This window comes from Oryzias melastigma, linkage group LG9 (genome assembly GCF_002922805.2).
Source record: "Oryzias melastigma strain HK-1 linkage group LG9, ASM292280v2, whole genome shotgun sequence".
Lineage (NCBI taxonomy): Eukaryota > Metazoa > Chordata > Actinopteri > Beloniformes > Adrianichthyidae > Oryzias > Oryzias melastigma.
The window spans coordinates 22,789,570-22,808,318 of NC_050520.1; the positions used below are offsets into that span (position 1 = coordinate 22,789,570).

At 37.9% G+C, this 18,749-nt stretch overlaps 2 protein-coding genes across 4 annotated transcripts in view; both read left to right on the forward strand.

Moving 5' to 3' along the window:
- The first annotated feature begins 4,103 nt into the window (after nt 1–4,103).
- LOC112148408 (rho-related BTB domain-containing protein 2) lies at nt 4,104–13,515 on the forward strand. 3 transcript variants are annotated; one of them, XM_024275507.2, is made up of 10 exons: nt 4,104–4,411; nt 5,844–6,045; nt 6,145–6,248; nt 6,316–6,501; nt 6,623–7,563; nt 7,656–7,774; nt 8,994–9,144; nt 9,239–9,327; nt 9,816–9,921; nt 10,136–13,515. In XM_024275507.2, exons 1-10 carry the CDS (start codon nt 4,350–4,352, stop codon nt 10,336–10,338), a joined length of 2,163 nt encoding a protein of 720 aa, XP_024131275.1. In that variant the 5' UTR covers nt 4,104–4,349; the 3' UTR covers nt 10,339–13,515. The 3 variants fall into 3 exon arrangements, with proteins under 3 accessions (XP_024131275.1, XP_024131276.1, XP_024131277.1); XM_024275508.2 differs by lacking the exon at nt 4,104–4,411 and adding an exon at nt 4,455–4,599; XM_024275509.2 differs by lacking the exon at nt 4,104–4,411 and adding an exon at nt 4,667–4,937.
- Nucleotides 13,516–13,573: 58 nt separating this feature from the next.
- Nucleotides 13,574–18,749, forward strand: part of LOC112148405 (phosphatidylethanolamine-binding protein 4) — a 65,216-nt gene continuing 60,040 nt past the window's right edge. Inside the window, exons 1-3 of the mRNA XM_024275506.1 lie at nt 13,574–13,685; nt 16,564–16,664; nt 16,832–16,964. Coding sequence (XP_024131274.1) covers nt 13,683–13,685; nt 16,564–16,664; nt 16,832–16,964 — 237 coding nt within the window. The 5' untranslated portion in view covers nt 13,574–13,682. The remainder of the gene's footprint in view (nt 13,686–16,563; nt 16,665–16,831; nt 16,965–18,749) is intronic.

Sequence of the window (18,749 nt, forward strand, 5' to 3'; positions counted from 1 at the left end):
TTGAAGATATGGTTATTGGATTTATTGTCTGTTTGTGTGTGTATTAATTGCAAGGAATGTTAAAAACTCAAATTAAAGACTTCATCTGTTACCAGCTATTCAAATCGGGAATACAACTTTTTATTGGGAATTTCTTGAGTATGTTTCATATTCATACCCATCAGATTAATATGCGTAATGATTTAAAAAAATGTTTTTTTCGTAAACTGTATCACAAAGAAAGAAACACCTAAACTGGTGTTCAGATTTTGTAGTTTATTTTCTAATAATTGTGTCTTCTTATTCACTTCACTCTTTATCAATGTCAATCAAAAGTTATTTCATATATGCAAAAAGGGAAATTTAGTTCAGTATCCCCATCTAGTGGAATACAGTTTTTACTGCATTTTTTTTTTTTTTTTTTTAATGCACCATGGCTCAGTTGGCTGAATGCGACTGGAAACCAGGAAACCATTTCTCAGAGAGCATGATGAGCTTATTCTAGTGTGGGTCTCCCTGTGTCAGTCCCTGGATAAAATACAGGCTTGCGCCAGGAAAGGTATCCGGTGTAAAATTCTCTGCCAAACCAAATGTACGGATCAGAAAAATCTGATTTGCTGAGGGAATATACAGAAAAGTGAACGACATAAATCAATAACATAAAACTCCTCAAAGTTTATGCACATGGTAAAATTATTCTATTTCTTTGTCTTTGGGCTGCTACCTTAAGGGATTTGCTACAAGGAATTATCTGCCTCCATCTTACCCTCTTCTCCACATCCTCCTCATTCACACCAATCACACTCATGAATAAATCACTGCACCCATAAATATCCTCTTTGGTCGTTCTTGTTGACTTTCCCTGGAAGCTTCAGCCTTTCCATCCTTTTACCTACATGATCACTGCAACTCCTTTCAAAGAAACCAAACAATTTTAGTAAGATTTCAGCTCATTATTTGCTGCAATTGCAGCCTCGAGGCTACATGTGTTCATCTCCATGATTTGCATAAAATTAGCTTTTGAATTTGTGACTACGCCCTTCCTGACACAACCTTCTGGAGCTTTGGAAAAAGCACAAGAGTACTGGATTGAGCTTCTTTGTGGTTGCATTATTTGGGGAAGTGACACAAATCACTTAATACAATTGAATTAGCTTTTTCTATGTACAAAATTTTAATAGCAATTCATTTACAAACAATTTATTGTTAAATTAAGCTTAACAAACTGAGCTTTTTCATTCTTTGCACGCTCAAATTAGCGTTGGTAGTGCTGAGTTATAAATCTTACTGTACAAAGGTCAGTGGTGCCCAGATTACCCTGGTACTGGAACAACAGTAAGATGTGCAAATTCCAGGCTGTTCTGAGGAAAGGCTCTTGTGACCTCCTTGGAGTAGTGCACAAAACCGAACTGAAGTAAGCTGGCAACAAATTCTGCTCGACTGTATTGGCTGTTCATCACTGTCTCCCAATGGCTGTCAGTACTTGTAATCTGTAAGTGATTTATTTTTACTTTTTCTTTACTTTGTTCAAAACGTTCATGCTTATATATGTGTGAGGATTCTGCCCCTGGAATTTTGTGATGTTTTTGTCATTACCTGTTTTCCTCAACAGTCTCACTGAGTTAAAGTTGATCATCTGTAGCTGCCTTTATTCACTTAATTACCCTCAGTGTATTTAAATAAGGGATTTAAAAACGTGTATGTGATTTATGGCTCTTTGGAGGGAGACCAATCTTTATCAGTTCATTTCAAAAAACTGGCTCTTTTGATGTTTATTCACTTTTAAAATGCCAGTCTGGAGTTTATTCATTTAATCCTGGAAATAATCACAAGGAGGACTGATGAACTGAGATCTGGATCATAGTAATTCAAATTCAGATTTCTCACCAATAATTGAGTTAGAAATATTTTTTTAAATAGCAGTTATAGCTTTATTTGACATTTGTGGCCAAGATGTTAGGGTGATATTATGATGTGGATTCATTGTAAATACTGCCTTATCCCTCTGAGTTGATAATGAGATCACTATCTACACTTTGAATAAAGAGTGTGTGTACTTTGAATTATGTAATTAATACAACAGCTAAATTGGGAGTCTGCAACCATTTGGTCCAGTTTCTTACCGATTAAAACCAAGTAAAAGCTGCAAAATCACACACTGCTTACAAAAATACACCTTTATGTTTTTGTGGCCACCAGGCAGTTTGTTTGCAATGTGTAGCTTTTAAATGTTTGCAATTGATAAGTTATAACGGTTTCATATTTTTCAAAAGGCTATATATCAATTTTGATTTATTTCACTATTTTGATCTGACAGCAGCATACACAAGTTCATTTTAAAAATAAAATTGTGTCAAAACAGATCCTCCTGATTCAGCAGATTTACTTGCAGTTATTAATGAAATTTTATCATTTAAAAAAGGTGCTTCTAAAGAGGTACTGTTTTGCAGCAGAAGATAAAAATGTGCTTTTTTACTTATTCTTACAATAAACAGTATCGCTAGATTTAACCATCATCATCTCAGTCATATGAGGTGTGCAATTTGAAGGTTTGATAAAGCAAACTCTTCCTCCTATTTTAGTATCACATCAAGAGTGGTTAAAATGAGCTTATTTTACTATTATAAGATAATCTCATTTAGAATAAATTAACTTAATGACAAAATGTAACTCAAACCCATTAATTATACACAATAAAAAAAATCAGGGTACTTTGAAGCTCCAATCAAAAGCTTCTGGTGAAACATTGTAACACAAAAACATTTTTAACAAACAGAAATAGTCATGAATAACTCCAGAATGATGACCGAGAAGGCTAATAAATTATCCAGTTTTGTCAAAACTTACAAAGTCAGGTGTGTGTCAATACAGCTTTGAGAAGATGCTTATATGGTGAGAAGGTAGAAGGTAGGGAAGTATTCTGTAACCTCCCTATTTTAGAATGACTGGTTAATATGACTTAACCTTGTTTTCTTGAGTTGAGGGGGGCTGGTATTCAGAGTGCAGGTTTTTAGAGGAATACTGAGAAATGTGTGAATGGATCAGTATACCAATTTGAGTTATTCATGGTGAGGAATGAACATAATAATACACTTAAAAGCTCAAAAAGTTGATTTTTCATGACATAGGCCCTTGAATATGTAGTTTTAGATTGTAGTAAAAAGGTTTTCTTTTGTTTGTTTCTCATGTTTTTAAGGTGGATAATTAATGTTTTGCTCTCATTAACTGTATAAGAAAACTGGACTGAGTGACCCTGCCCATCTCACATTACCTGCTGGCTCCAAGAAGCCAAAATCCTATAGACTTCTAAAGAGAAATCAACAGTCATTACCCCGTTGTTCTATTTGTCAGAATATTCTTAATCTGGTACCTTTTTAAGTTTATTATTTAGTTATTCAAGTTATAAACTGGCCAATCAGATACCTCAATATAAACATGCTGGCCCCCTCCTTGAAAGTTCAAAATGTTTGATGTATTCTCATAAGCCCACTTTCAGTGGAACAGGTGTGGATTTCCAACACGTTCACTCCTGATTGGTGACAGTAGTTGCCATAAAAACATTTACTCAAAATTAAAAACGAATGGGACCAATCACTGCTTGTCTAGCTCCAAATGGCAGCTGTTGCATTGCAGAAAAATGGCGACTAAACTGATTTCATTTGGTTGGAACCAAAAATAAGTATTTTTCAATGGGTGATGATGTCACAATCCCTCTCTCCAGTTCTCTTATACGGTCAATGGTTGCTCTTTAAAAAGTTATCATTATTTTTACCTCAAAGTTCTGTATTTTACAATTACACTTTCACCAAACTTAACTCTTCTTATGTGTTGGCTCTGCATAAAATTACCCCCCCGCATCTTCTCACTCCTTGCTTCTATGAAAAGCCCTGGATCCTTCTGGCTGACGATGTTTTTATCAGTTGAATGGATAACAATCAATAAAGATGTTGTTATAGTCATGGTGAGTTTCCATAGTGTCAATTGAGAAAAGCACATAATGATGAGAGTGTTCGGTGGGAATCGGGGCTTCTTCCGGGCAGTGGACTGAGATTTGAGCCACTTCAAAGTGGATCAGTGTTTTGTAATGAATGTTTTCCTCCCTCCCTCCCTCTCTCTGTGGCTGTGCGCCTGCCTGCCTATTATTAGCTAAGGCCTTACAGTAAGTGGAGATGGCTCCATGACGGTCCGGGCTGACTCTCTGCAGCACAGCCGCACACGTAAAGCCAGCCTCCTCCGTCGCGCCCATCGCTCTGATCTAAAGGACATTTCCTCCCAGCATCTGCTCTCGACCGGCTGTTTTAAATCCTGATTCAACTTCGCCTCGAAGATGAAGCTAAACGCGACCGGCGGTCAGGTGCGAACCTCGTCCCATGGAGCGCTGCATTATACCTCGTTCATGGAGCAGCCCGGTGCAGCACTTCCTTATGTTGCGGTAAGGATGGCTGGCGGCGTTCATGACTATCGATCCGTTTTCTAATCCCTGGCGGTTTATATGGCGATGGAGTCTCTCGGAGCCGGATAAACAGGCTCAGGAGTCACTGACGGGGCGTTACATAACGTGTAATGCAGCAAAGCCTCATGACTAGTGTCTCGTTGGTGGAGGGGCTGCTCGGTGTTTTGGTAGGAAATTCACTTTTTTTGTCTTTCTAATGACTGATGCCAGAGGATGCAAACGTTTTTAGAACTGTAGATGATTTGAGGGTGCAGGTAGGAAGGCATATAATCGTGATTTGCGCAGTGTACAGCAGTCTTTGTCAGGAAGGGCACGAAAGATGAGCAACACTAAGGCGGTGTTAATGTCCTGCAGGTCCAATTAAGGTCACACCGACAGTTAAAGCCTCAAGAAATGGGAGGCAAGCTAAAGACAGTAGATCGCGTGCGTGGTCAAGAAAAGCAGATTTTTATGAATGACAGCGTAAGACATTCATTCAAAAACACCAGCTGTTAACCCATAACAGGTCAGTCATAGCATCACTAAATTCATTCGGTCTATTCTTGTTCTATTCATTTATTCTAATTAGTGTCAGTCACCAAAGGTATTGATTTGGGATGTTTTTTTAATATATATATTTTATTTTCTAATCTGTTTGAATAAAATCTGTTTTTGATTTACAAAATATAAATGGAAAAAACCCTACCATGGTGTCATGTAAGCTATCATGAGGATACTTAACTAAAAGGATGTTTAAGTGCACAATAAGTCAGACTTTGACTGTTAAAATGTACCATCTCTTTTACATTTTGGGCTCTTGCATTATAACACATATTGCTGTTTCCTTGGAAACCAGTTTGGATGTTTTTATGTTTCTCTTTTTTTTCACAAGAGTCAAGAATAAGCTTATTACTTTTTCCTTGCCTCCGCATCACAGGGAAAATGTGTCAGCCAGCATGTTGGATGTATTCGGCTGAGATGGTTGAGGTTAATCATAATAAACTCTTAGAGCAGGAAATTGTATACTTATTCATGCATTCCTGAAAAGGCTATTGTCATAAATAACTAGGATTGTGTCCACATGTGTCAGTCATCAAAAGGAGAGTGACGCAGACACTTAATTTTATGTGTTTTATTTGCTTAATATCTTTCTTGTCCAATTAATATTTAGGTTTGCTTTAGTTTTTCTTTTAACTAGCAATCCACATTATTTTTTCTATTTAGGGCTATGGAGTTGTTTGTGGGTCACTTTAAAGAAACACGGTGAGGAATTTGTGAATGAACGCAGGAAGGTCACAACACTGTTCATTGAAGCTGCAGTAGCAGAAGACGCAGTGTGAATGAGAAATTGTGTGTGTATGTGTGCTGTCCTACAGTTTTGTGAGACCTCTATCTAATGGCAACTTTCCGTGCAATTTCATCATCTATGCAGGTCCCAGTTGACAGATTCTGATATGGACTATGAGAGGCCAAACGTTGAAACTATCAAGTGTGTAGTGGTTGGAGACAATGCAGTTGGGAAGACCCGTCTTATCTGTGCCAGGGCGTGCAATGCAACTCTAACTCAGTACCAATTACTCGCGACACATGTGCCCACAGTCTGGGCAATTGACCAGTACAGAGTATGCCAAGAGGTAAGTACAAGAGCTTTACATTTTAAGAAGATTACTTGCATGCAGTTGTTGAGTTGTTTACTGGACAGAAACTGGTGGCTGATTTATCTCTGTATTTAGGTATTAGAGCGCTCCAGAGACGTAGTGGACGATGTTAGTGTTTCTCTCCGGCTCTGGGATACTTTTGGGGACCATCACAAGGACCGGCGTTTTGCATACGGCAGGTAATTATCTGTATGAGTCAGTGCTTTTATGCAGAATAAATTAAACTAACTTGTAGATTCTTACCAGGTCTGATGTTGTGGTACTATGCTTCTCAATCGCCAATCCCAACTCCTTGTACCACGTCAAGACCATGTGGTACCCCGAGATCAAACACTTTTGCCCACGTGCACCTGTCATCCTAGTCGGCTGTCAGCTGGATCTGCGCTATGCGGACTTGGAGGCAGTGAACAGGGCACGGAGACCTTTGGCCAGGTACTCAGATTTGTTTGTTTCACATCAGTGCAGCTATTGTATTTTTAAAGCTAAGTAAGTGATTTTTTATTTATCATTTTTGTATAAAAACCTGACTTTGACAGTTTCCTCTTTTTTACAGACCCATAAAATCGAATGAGATCCTTCCTCCAGAGAGAGGCCGTGAGGTGGCCAAAGAGCTGGGTGTACCGTATTATGAAACTAGTGTTGTAGCTCAGTTTGGAGTCAAGGACGTCTTTGATAATGCTATCCGAGCTGCGCTCATCTCACGGCGACATTTGCAGTTTTGGAAATCTCACCTCAGAAATGTTCAGCGGCCTCTCCTTCAAGCGCCCTTCCTGCCTCCAAAACCACCCCCTCCTATAATCACTGTGCCCCCTCCCCCATCCACCACAGAGGAGCATCCAGTTGGTCTTCTTGAGGACCCACACTGTGCTGATGTCATCCTGGTGCTGCAAGAGCGACAGAAAATTTTTGCACACAAGATATATTTGGCAACATCTTCCTCAAAGTTCTATGACCTCTTTATTATGGACACACAGAATGAAGAGACTGAAAAGCCCCCCCGCGGTCCTCCCTCTGGTAGAGAACTGCTTATGCGTGCTGCTAGCTTTGATGTTTGTGAGAGCAACGACGATGGAGACAGGGCCAACCTTAGGGCTTGCACCAGTGATGGGACCTTGAAAGATTCAGAGGGAGGCAGACGGGGACGGCTACTTTCCTCATGGAGTCGAGCCTTCGTCAGCATCCAGGAGGAGCTAGTGGATGATCCTGTGACATACAGCCCCAGGCTCATGACAGTGGTGCATATGGACCAGTCCATGCAGCCGGGACCATTTCGAGCAGTACTTCGCTACCTGTATACTGGTCAGCTGGATGAGAATGAAAAAGAGCTGATGCAAATTGCACACATTGCTGAGCTTTTGGAAGTTTTTGATCTGCGGATGATGGTGGCAAACATACTTAACAACGAAGCCTTCATGAACCAAGAAATCACCAAAGCCTTCCATGTGCGCCGCACTAACAGAGTTAAAGAATGTTTGGCTAAAGGCACATTTTCTGGTCAGTGAAAATTTACAACTATTTTTCCGTCTTCCTTTGGATAGAGAAATTATAAATCTGCTTGATATTTTAAGTTCACTTTGATGTTGCAGATGTAGTATTCAAGCTTGATGATGGGACAATCATGGCCCACAAGCCTCTACTCATCTCTAGTTGTGACTGGATGGCAGCTATGTTTGGCGGGCCTTTTGTGGAGAGTAGCACCAAAGAGGTAAGTCTAACTCAGAGCAAAATAAAGACCGAAGATGTATTTTGATTTCCAGAGAATGAAGCATACAGTTTCCTCCAAAATAACACATTTTATTAAACCATCCCTTTTGTTTTTGTTTCATAATAGTAATACACCATGCAATATAGCTTCATGCTATCTTAATTTTAAATGATCAAAAGTTAAATTACCTTCAAAGGTCAACATTTAGAATACTGAAAATTTCTGAAAAAGGAAATTGTGTTTTTCTCTATTAATTCTAATTAGCTTTTGTAGGATCTGCAACTTCTTAACTCTTGACCAGGAGATGGCACTTTTGTCACATGCCCTTCAAGGTCACAGAGCCATGTCACACATTTCAGCCCAGTCTCAGTAAAATGCGTACATATGCCACGATTTGGGAAATACCATGTATAATATACGCCAAAACCGGTTTTTGCGTGCATATAATACGCGCGGTCCTAAACGTGTTAAAATGTGTTTTCCACGATTGACACGTCCCCTGGTGAAAGCGTGAGCATCACAGACAACCCCACAAACGAACAATTTGCTTTTCTAACCCTAACCATAACCGTAATCCTAACCTTAACCAGGAACGACGTCATTTTGAAAAGAGCCGGAGGATTTCTGACCACGTAATCAAAACGAAACCTAAAAAGTCGTGTATATTGTACGCCGGCGCAACCTATATTGTACCATTGCGTATCATATGCACGCAAAAAGCGTGTTTGGCGTATATTATACACGATATTTCAGAGTGCAAAGTCGTGGAATATGTACGCATTTTACTGAAAGTGTGTTGCACATTTATGTGACTGGTCTCAGGTGTTGGTCATGGCAGAAGAAACATTTTTTTAAGTTATTGCAGAGCTAGTTAAAGCATAATGAAGAAAGATTCAGGTCCAGTTATTTTTCTTGGACTCTTAACAAATAATAAATATAAAAGGGGTAGAAAGCATTTATCACTATGAAGATATCATTGTTTTTTATTGTGATTCATTTTTTTTCACTACACTTGGATAAAAAAATCTTATTTTAGATTATGTATATAAAACCTTTATGGAGAGAGTAGCTGTCTTTGTAAGAACTGCTATATTTTACAAAGATTTATACTTTCCCTGAAAGGAACATTTGCTAAAAACCTCTTGTCTACTTTTTAAATGTAGAAAGAACAGCTCTGAGCTCTGAAGTCATTTTCATGTGCTGTGCTCTTATCTCTAAGGTGCTGTTTCCCAACACAACTCGCAGCTGTATGAGAGCTGTGCTGGAATATCTCTACACCGGGAGGTTTTGTTCACGGTCTGATCTGGATGCAATGGAACTCATTGTTCTCGCCAATCGTCTTTGCCTCCCCCACCTGGTTGCACTCACAGGTATTTCATGTTTAAATTATGAAAAAGCCAAGTCAGGGTTTGTTCTACCTAAAACTTAGTGTTTAACTTATTAGTAATCTTTTGTGTTTTTCAGAGCTCTACACTGTAACAGTATTGACAGAGGCAGCAATGATGGGGACAGACATTGATGGAGATGTGTTAGTGTACCTGGATGTTGCCCAGGTAAATAAGATTCATCTTATATTGTTTAGTACAATCTTTAGTACAAGATTTAGTACAAGACCCCGGTTCAAGTCGTCTTGAAATAGAATGACCAACTGGGGACCTTTCTGTGTGGAGTTTGCATGTTCTCCCCATGCATGTGTGGGTTTCCTCCGGGGACTCCAGCTTCCTCCCACCATCCAAAAACATGCTTCATAGGTTAACTGGATACTCTAAATTGTGTATGGGTGTGTGATTGAGGCCCTGCGACAGACTGGTGACCTGTCCAGGGTGTGTCCTGCCCTCGCCCATCAGTAGCCGGGTTAGGCTCTGGCACCCCCTGCGACCCTGAAAGGGACAAGTAGCTAAGAAGATGAAAGAAAGAATCTTTGGACATTGGACATGTAGGACAATTTATTTGATAACAATTGTGAAGAATGAACAGTTTCCCTGAGTGCAATCAATTTGAATCTAAAAAAGAATACACTTAAATGTTTGTGTTATGACAGTTCCATGGGGCCTATCAGCTAGCAGGATGGTGTCTGCATCACATCTGCACCAACTACAACAGCGTCTGCCGCAAATTTCCCCGAGATATGAAAGCCAAATCTCCAGGTAATGCATTTGTGATCCGTCAGCACTCTGTATCCGGTCATTAAGGTTGAACGTTCTAACATAAAGTTTGTATAGAACAAGCATGTTCAAAGTCCGCCCTTTTGGCCATATGCAGCCCTGGTTCAAATTTCCCTCTCAAAGATGGCTAAATTATATATAGTCAAGGACTTTAAAATTACTGATTTTTATCTTTGATGTTTTGGTTTTTCTCCAGAGAACCAAGAGTACTTTGAGAAACATCGCTGGCCACCTGTTTGGTACTTGAAAGAAGATGACCACTACCAAAGGGCTCGCAAAGAGCGGGACAAGGAGGACTATATGTACCAGAGAAGGCAATGTAAACGCAAGTGGCTCTTCTGGAACCTTCCCTCTTCCCCAAACTCAAACTCTCCTTCAGGCTCTTCAGCTATCATCTAATCAAGTGGTAAGGGTGGATGCAGTCTGGAAAATACTGTGTACAAGTCATTAAAAATATCATAAAAGATAACCTCTGCTTGCTTGGAACACTCAAATGGTCAGGCACTCTGCTTCTACTGCTGCAAACAATGCTCCCAATGTTGTGAGGTCCTGATAAAAGTAGTGATTTTTTTGGTAAATGTAGAGTTTCAGCTTTAGATATACTTAAGTTGAGTTTTGAGTTTTAAGAACAGTGTCATGGAAAGATAGAAATTTCACCTCATCGTCAGTTAACCTCAACTAAGAACCAAGTGCTGCTTACCAGCTGCAACAACCAGCAGTTCAACACAGAACCTACAGTCTCAGAGATACAACACTTTGCCCTTAAGTGTTTGCACAATCTTCCAGATGATATGATCTCTCAAACAGGATGTAACAATATGTTCAGAAACCATTACTGAAGTTGCTTATTCTAATCACTCATCCTAATTGAAACAATGGAAAATGTATTATTGTTTTTCTTCTGTTTTGGCATTTTTATGTGTATAACTTTCAAAACTAAAAGTGGTATAAGTCCGGATGCACTGCATTTATATATTGTGATCTTGTGATTTATGACCTCTTGTGATGAAAGGGCTTTAGTTTACATGAATGTGTTAAGTTTGCTCTTTTTCAAGAGATCCTAAATCAAAGAAAAAAAAAGGTTTTCTGTACGATGCAAACAAAAACAAACCACTATGTATGTCTTGCTTAATGTAACTTTCTATCGTACATATTTTACAATTATTTTGTTATGTTTCAAATGATAACAACGAATTGGTTTCACAAATTTGATTTTATTTTTAGTTAAAGAAGTTATTTTAATATTTTTTCATGTGTTACCTCAATCTGTCTTGCTGAGATTGATAAGTTTTTAAAGATTTACCCTAGCTAATTACAGAGTTCCCTTACTTGTTTGTTTTACATATGGAAGCTTCCTCACATCAAGATGAGGTTTGTCAATATTTTACACACTTGAAGCATTTGCTTGACTCCAGATGTTGACATGAGTCATTCAAAAAAGTTTGAGTCGCTTCTGTGCAACTTGTTTGATGGGTATAAAAAGGGGACAGAGGAATATGAAAAAAAAAAACAGCAACTCATATCAAAGCACTTTTTTCTTTTTATATTTTCCATACATCAAATTGTATGTTGTCTGATGATTTTACTTGATTGTGAAATGGTTTTCAGAATATGTTGTATCAGAAGCTATAGTTTGCAGTGTGAACATGCAGTATTGTAAATTGTATTCAATATCAGCTGATGACATGCATCATTTTAATGTGCTGTTACAGAATACTGTGCACTGCAGGCAGTGAGCAGATTCCTTTTTTCTTACTGAGTAATGCTGACTGTATACTTATTTGACCTGTGCTTCTTTGCTGCGCAGCCGCAAATGACTGAAAGTAACTGAAACATGCATTGACCTCCGGCCATGTCTCTCATGCATATAGTGAGGCGATTCACTTTCACGGGCGATAATTAGTGAAATAGCTTAACAGTGCAAAGTACAGTAGAAATATGTGGACAAAAATGATATAGAGATGTGTGCGTCATCTATAAAACATGCTGCTGTTAGCATACCTGTAAATCCTGAGTGCAGTGTTTGCTTATACCACATTCATTATGGGAAAGCTTCTTTTGTTTCTATAAGGGATGGGTTGTTCTTTTTCATCTTGCTCATCAAACAGAACCCAACTATTGTGTAAAATTGGAGCAAATCAGTTCACAGGGATGGTTGATTATCACCCAAGAAAAAACATAAATTAATAGGAATTCTAAAAATATTGTTATACAACAGGTAAGAGGTAAAATAATGGTATTGCTTACCTTGGAAATGAAGTTTACTTTAATTCTTAGTGTTGAAACCTTCAAATCTTTCTGAAAGTTAATCACATCAGTTCAGTCGTTGGAAGATTTATCCTGCAAAACATTGTGCTTTGTTTTGCAGTACCAGAAATTCTGAATGTTCCATTTGAGTAATGTCCATGTCACGATTTAGTGTAAAACCGTGTCGATAAAATGATCTATATTGTTCTGCTGTAAGGTTCACAAACATACATTCATTTCTCAGCGATCCTTCTGTTGATGTGTTTGCATTGACAACACCCCATGCCTTAATGTACAGTGTAAGGTATAATGTGGTATTGAATGTAAAGTAGTGCGACCATGTTTATTTGCCACATCTTCAGCTGCCATGGTGCTGTTCAGGCTGTAATGTAACTGTGCACAATCTGTGTTTTGGTTGTAAAGCAGTGTGTTGGTTTGTCATTTGAGGAGTTGGATGTGTGTGCTTTAGTTTCAGATGTGTGTAGGCTTTATGTGCATTTTACTACCAGCATCCATTAATTCAACTAATCAGTAAGGTCTTATTAGACTAGAACAAAGACATTATCAAATATTGAACATAAAATGAGTGCAGGGACTTTAAATTCATATCATTATTTAACGCTTCTTCAACAAGATTCAGCTCCAAGAGAAAGGCTGACACAATATGTGTATCATGAGTTAAGATTCTACATCAAATATGTAAATATATATGGTGACCTCTGCAAATCACAGCTGGCGTAGCAACTTACACAATCTATTGCATAACATAGACAGTTTTGTACAAAGCATATTCAAATGTTTGACTTTGAAAACAACAAACTTGCACTGCTTTGTAGCACGATGTTCTCTTCAAATTGTATGAAACTGCATTGCGATATTGTTAGATAATTAAACTGAAATTCAGGTAAGACAAAAAGGATTAGATCATAAAGTACAGAGAAGCTGTATGTGGGGCCCTTTCCTGTGTGTTTAGGTGCTATCACCGCTGCAGAGAAGCACAAACCAAAGCAAGTTTTAGCAGCACCAAGATCATAAGAATACATGCTGCACAATCACAACTACATAGTTTAAAGAGGCCTTTTCTAAACACGATTGAAATCAATTTAAAAAATCTACACCAACAACAGTTAAATAATAGTAATAAAAAAAGAAAAACTTGAATGTTTTTTCAGTGTTTGAAACCTGGTTAGTTTTTCAGTAGTCTCCAGGTATTTTTTTTTTTCTCAAAAGCTGTTTTTATGATTTTGCAGCTGTAAACCTAAAATTCTGTAGCATGTATTGTTCAAAACATGTAAATAATATTTACTAAATAAACAAAGCAAACTATAACATTTGAGTTGTTTTTTCCCTCCATTTTTTATTTACGTATTTGTTTTTTTGGCGGAGCTTGCGCTCACCTGTTGCGTGTGACGTCAGCGGCCTGTTCCAACTGCCGACTCGACTGCAGCAGCTGGAGATCCGGAGGAGGAAACCTGCCCCTGAACGACCTGTCAAAGATGGTAAACGCGAGAATACAATTACACAGCTGCCAACATTCTCTTTTATTATGCATTTTTCACTTTAAGCTAGACTTTACGAAGCTACGGAAGTGACGTAACAAATGCGAAACATACAATTTATGAAAAAGTAGTAAGAGCAAATTCGGAGTAATGTTTGGTAATATCACCAGAAGTTAAATTATAGGTTAAATTAAACGTGTTAATAATAAAAAAATGAAAGTAACGAGGCAGTCTTAAAAGAAGCTAAAGTTAAAAATAGAAGCACTGCTGTGTCCTTGCGCGTGAGGTGAATACACAGCTGAGTGAAAAAAAATCAATGCGCATGGCACTACTTCTTTTTTTTAGATAGATAGATAGATAGATAGATAGATAGATAGATAGATAGATAGATAGATAGATAGATAGATAGATAGATAGATAGATAGACAGATAAAGCCTGTTTTCTTCGCTTTTAAATAATACTACATTTGCAAAGAATACATTCCGTTTAGCAAAGTTAAGTATGGGTCTGTCAATATCAAACCCCTTTTCTGAGCTTTTGGTACCCTCATATAGTTTATTAATGGAATGCCCCTTTAGGTGCATCTCATTTTCAAGGGAGTCCAAAACACAGAACAACACAACAAACACAAAATCACACACATTTAAATAGATACACACCAAAGATAGTTATTAAATATAATATAGTTATTAAATAATAACAATTTGGTGATGCCAGACTTTGGTGTCTCCGATGTGGACCCAAAAAGACAGTTCCCTCACCTTGCCAGCATTTAGGTACTGCCTTCTGTCTTGCACAGATTTTCAGTTGAAGTTTGCAGGACATTATAGCCAACAGCTCTTTGCCTGGACATCCTGGAAGAACTGCACTCAGCCAGCATCAATGCAAAGCAGTATCTAGATCAGATTCTGCAACCAAAAGCAGTCTAATATTTTCACCACCCAAACTCAATCCTCCAAAATGACAATGCACACTCCCCTGTAATGGGGTTTATTGGAGACTAGCTCCTGAATCTGCGAGTGTAGAGGAGGGAATGTCCTGCCAGCAGTTTTGGTTCTCCACTCTGTTGAGCACTGATGGGATGTGGAGACACTGTTATATTATTCAAGGGTGGACGCCAAATACTCAGCTCTGCTGCTCATCCCACAAATCCATGTTCCTTCCAAATCTGGCACCATTGGAAATGAATTGGCTTTCTTATTGGTTAAAAAAAAAAGCCATGAAACCTTGGTAACATGAAGAAATAATCAACCAAACACACGTCTTTATTCTCATTCATAATTATAAAGAGATCGATAAAGACCTATGATATGCAGTCAAACCTTATTTAAGACTTTCCAAACAATCTGAAGGGATTCTAGGTAGTAAGGAGTTTTTTTGTCTTTCTTTCATGGCTTTGCTTCGTCTATTCATGCGTATCCATGGAAGCTAAAATGATGCAAAGCCAGTAGTTTTTCATTAAAAATCATAGCAGATCTGTCATTTACTAGTTTGACAAACCCTTGACATCACATTTGTGTTTAGAATTTGCGACATAAGCTTGTATTTTATGGATATATGATACTATAGCATGACAAAAAGTTATCCTAAATTGCCATATTGGAATCTAAACCCTACATTAGCCTATCAAACCCTTAAGTAGTAAATGGAAGCTTTCATCCAACCATCATCTTTTAAAGCCACTTTCTGTTTACCCATACTGCTCTAGGTCATAGCAGTCTATCTGTGCCGTTATGACAAACAGGTTCATCTCTGACAATAATCAATATAATTCTGTGGACCATTAAACATTTTCAGCCAACTTAAAATGCACAGATTTGCACAGGTTGAAGGTGGAGTACTGGAAGAAATCCCCACAAAGTAGGGTTATGCAAAAAGAAATGTGTTTTAAAATGATTTTTATGTTTGGTTTGACATTTCAGGGAATAGAAAAAAAAGAATTTTATAGCAGTTTCAGTAACTTCATTTTCAACCAGCCACTTCTAATAAGATTCTTTTAATGGTTTATAAATGTTTTAACGGTCTTGGGCCTTCTTATTTAAGTGATCTTAAACCCTCTTGGACCCTGAGGTCTTCTGGCACTGGCCTTTGAGTTGTTCTTAAGGTGAGGGCCATGGTGAGGTGTTGTTCTGCCACTACGGTCCTCGCCTCTGGAACAGTCTGCCGGAGAGCCTCATAGCCCGTAGAGGTTTTTAAGAAGAAGCTCAAGACACACCTTTTCAATTTTGCTTTTAGTTGATCTTCATTTAATGTTTTATGCATTGGATCTCAATTTCAATGTTATGTTATTAATTACATTTTATGTATTTAATTACATTATCTTACTATGATTTTAACCTCAGTGTTTCCTGGGAGGATCTTTTGTGCCAGGGTTTGCTGGCTTAGTCTGGGGTCGTTGCCATGGTTTTCTCCCTTGCTGGGGTGGCTGGAGTTCTGCACTGCAGCCTTCCGGCTGTGGTGTGGACTCCGTTGCTGTCCCAGTCTGGGTGGGCACTGTGACGATGTTCCTGTGGCCGAGCTGGCTCCGGCTATGATAGAATCCCCAATACCGTTTCCTCACAACAGAGCCAAGCCTTAAGTTTATTTTATGATTCCTTTGGAAATTATTATTTTTATTTTCTGTGTGTGTTTCAAGTATTTATTGTGTGCGTGGGGTCATGAGTGTATGTGTTAAAGGAGAGAAGGGGAGGGTGAAGGGCTGGTTGGGCTTTTATTGTGTATGTTTTATTTCTAAATGTAAAGCGCTTCGAGTGGCCCACAGTATGAGAAGCACTTTTATAAATAAAGCTTGATTGAATCTATTATATAAATTAATATGATTTGATTACTGCAGATCAAATGAAGTACAATAATAACATTAATGTTACTTTCATTTAGATCTGTGCAGCTTTTTTGCTAACACTCCTCTGTATTGTGGAGCTTCACGTGGTGGAAACATCTAAGGACGCCCCAGACTATTTGGAGCCTTTTTTCTGCCAGTAAGTCACAACAGTTTTTCATAAGAGCGCTGTGATTTCAAAATAACTGCAAAATTATTTTAAAGTTCTTTTTTTATTATTTTGTTTATTGTGTTTGGCCTTGCTACATTCAAATTCCCTTACAAAACCGCGTTGTAATCATTTTACTATACATATCTATTTTAAAGTGGTGGACTTGAAGTAATCTATCCAGAGCTGGACGTCGATAAGTGCCTCATCATTTCAAAAGATCGCAAACTGAGAGAGAAAATCAGCCGCACTTGGAAAGCACCAGAGATTCACTTCCCTGGAGCAAAGAAGGTAAGATGTTTGCATTTTAATTATTAAAAAAAAAAAGATTTATTTTAGGCATAAATACCTAGAGAATGCTTTAAAAGATGCATTAAAGTGTCCCAAACTGGTTGTTTAAAAAGTCTTCAAAAGTGTTCCATTTAATGATAAAATGTTTTGAAATTATGTCTTCGACTAATCCTAAAATAAATGGGTGCTACTTATGGACATGTCTTAAAAAGTACATTTAAAAAAATTAGCTTTTACTGGGCTTCTCCTTGACCTCATCATTTATATAATTATTCTTGAATATATGTCTTAAACTCACCTGATGTGATTTTTCTGTCAATTAGGTGCAAAAGGGAAAACAGATGAGCCCAAATTTCTTCTTACTAAATATACACTTATTTTCTACTTGCTAGTACCGGGTCAGATCCCATTTTGCTTTCAGAACTGCCTTAATCCTTGGTGGTATAGATCCAACAAGCTACTGGAAACATTCCTCAGAGAGTTTGGTCCATTTTGACAGGATATCATTACATATTTGCTGCACATCCAACCACTTCCACATCAAAAAGGTGCTTTATTGGGATGAGATCTGGTGACTGTGGAGGCCATTTAAGTCCAGTGAACTCATTGTCATGTTCAAGAAACCAGTCTGAGACGATTCCAGCTTTATGACATGGTGTGTTAACCTAGCTGGAAGTAGCCATCAGAAAATAGGTACACTGGTCATAAAGGGATGAACAAGGTCAGCAACAATACTAAGGTAGGCTGTGGCATTGAAAGCATGATCAATTGCTACTAGGGGCGCCAAAGTGTGCCACACCATAACCCCATCACCAGCATGAACTGTTCTTACGAGGCAGGATTTATCCCTGCTATCATGTTGTTAACGCCAAATTCTGACCCTACCATCCGAGCGTCGGAGCAGAAATCCAGACTCGTCAAACCAGACAACGTTTTTCCAATCTTCTGTTGTCCAATTTTATTGAGCCTGTGCAAATTGTAGCCATGGTTTCCTGTTCTTAGTTGACAATAGTGACACCTGATGTGGACTTCTGCTGCTGTAACCCATCTGCCTCAAGGTGGACGGGTTTTACATTCAGTGATGCTCCTCTGCAGACCTCAGTTGTAACAAAGGTTTTTTTTAGTTCCTTTTACCTTTATCAGCTCCAGTCATTCTTCTCTAAACTCTGACATCAACAAGGCATTTCTACCCACAGAACTGGTGCTCACTGGATATTTTCTCTGTAAAATAATGCACTCAAAAATGTACAAATACTGTTTTTGACCACTAGAGTGCAGTAATGCACTTATAAAAGATTTGTTATTGATCAATAACTGAATTTAAAGGCTTGAGTTATCATCTGAGCACATTAAACTGTAAAATGGTTTTCTTTATACACAAATTTATAAAAAAAATATTATTAAAAGCATTTTTATCTATAATCATTATTTTGTGTTCCCTTCACTCACGATTTATTTAGAACTGTATGTTTTTAATAACCTGAGAGTGGCGCTAGACTCTAATATGTGTTATATTGTTTGTTTTGGAGGCAGGTGGAACTGTTTTTTTTTAAGAAGTTTTGAATGATTTACATTTTGGTAACTTTAAAAGTATTTCTTGTTATATTTTTAACGGAAAATATTTTACTATATGCAAATGCTACCCACCTTCATTATATTTTCTCTGTAACAGGTATTAACTTACTCATAATGTAAATTAAATCCATAATTAAAACAATGGAGGAATAGAAATAAAGTTCATGACAGCTATATGTTGTAGCTAATCTTAAATGAAATTCTTAGCTA

Excerpts from the sequence above, each read along its gene's own strand:
- LOC112148408 (XM_024275507.2), top strand. The coding sequence starts at position 4,350 with ATGGAGCGCTGCATTATACCTCGTTCATGGAGCAGCCCGGTGCAGCAC. Across the intron at positions 7,564-7,655 it reads GGCTAAAGGCACATTTTCTG|ATGTAGTATTCAAGCTTGAT; the intron begins GTCAGTGAAAAT and ends TTGATGTTGCAG. Across the intron at positions 9,145-9,238 it reads CCACCTGGTTGCACTCACAG|AGCTCTACACTGTAACAGTA; the intron begins GTATTTCATGTT and ends TGTGTTTTTCAG.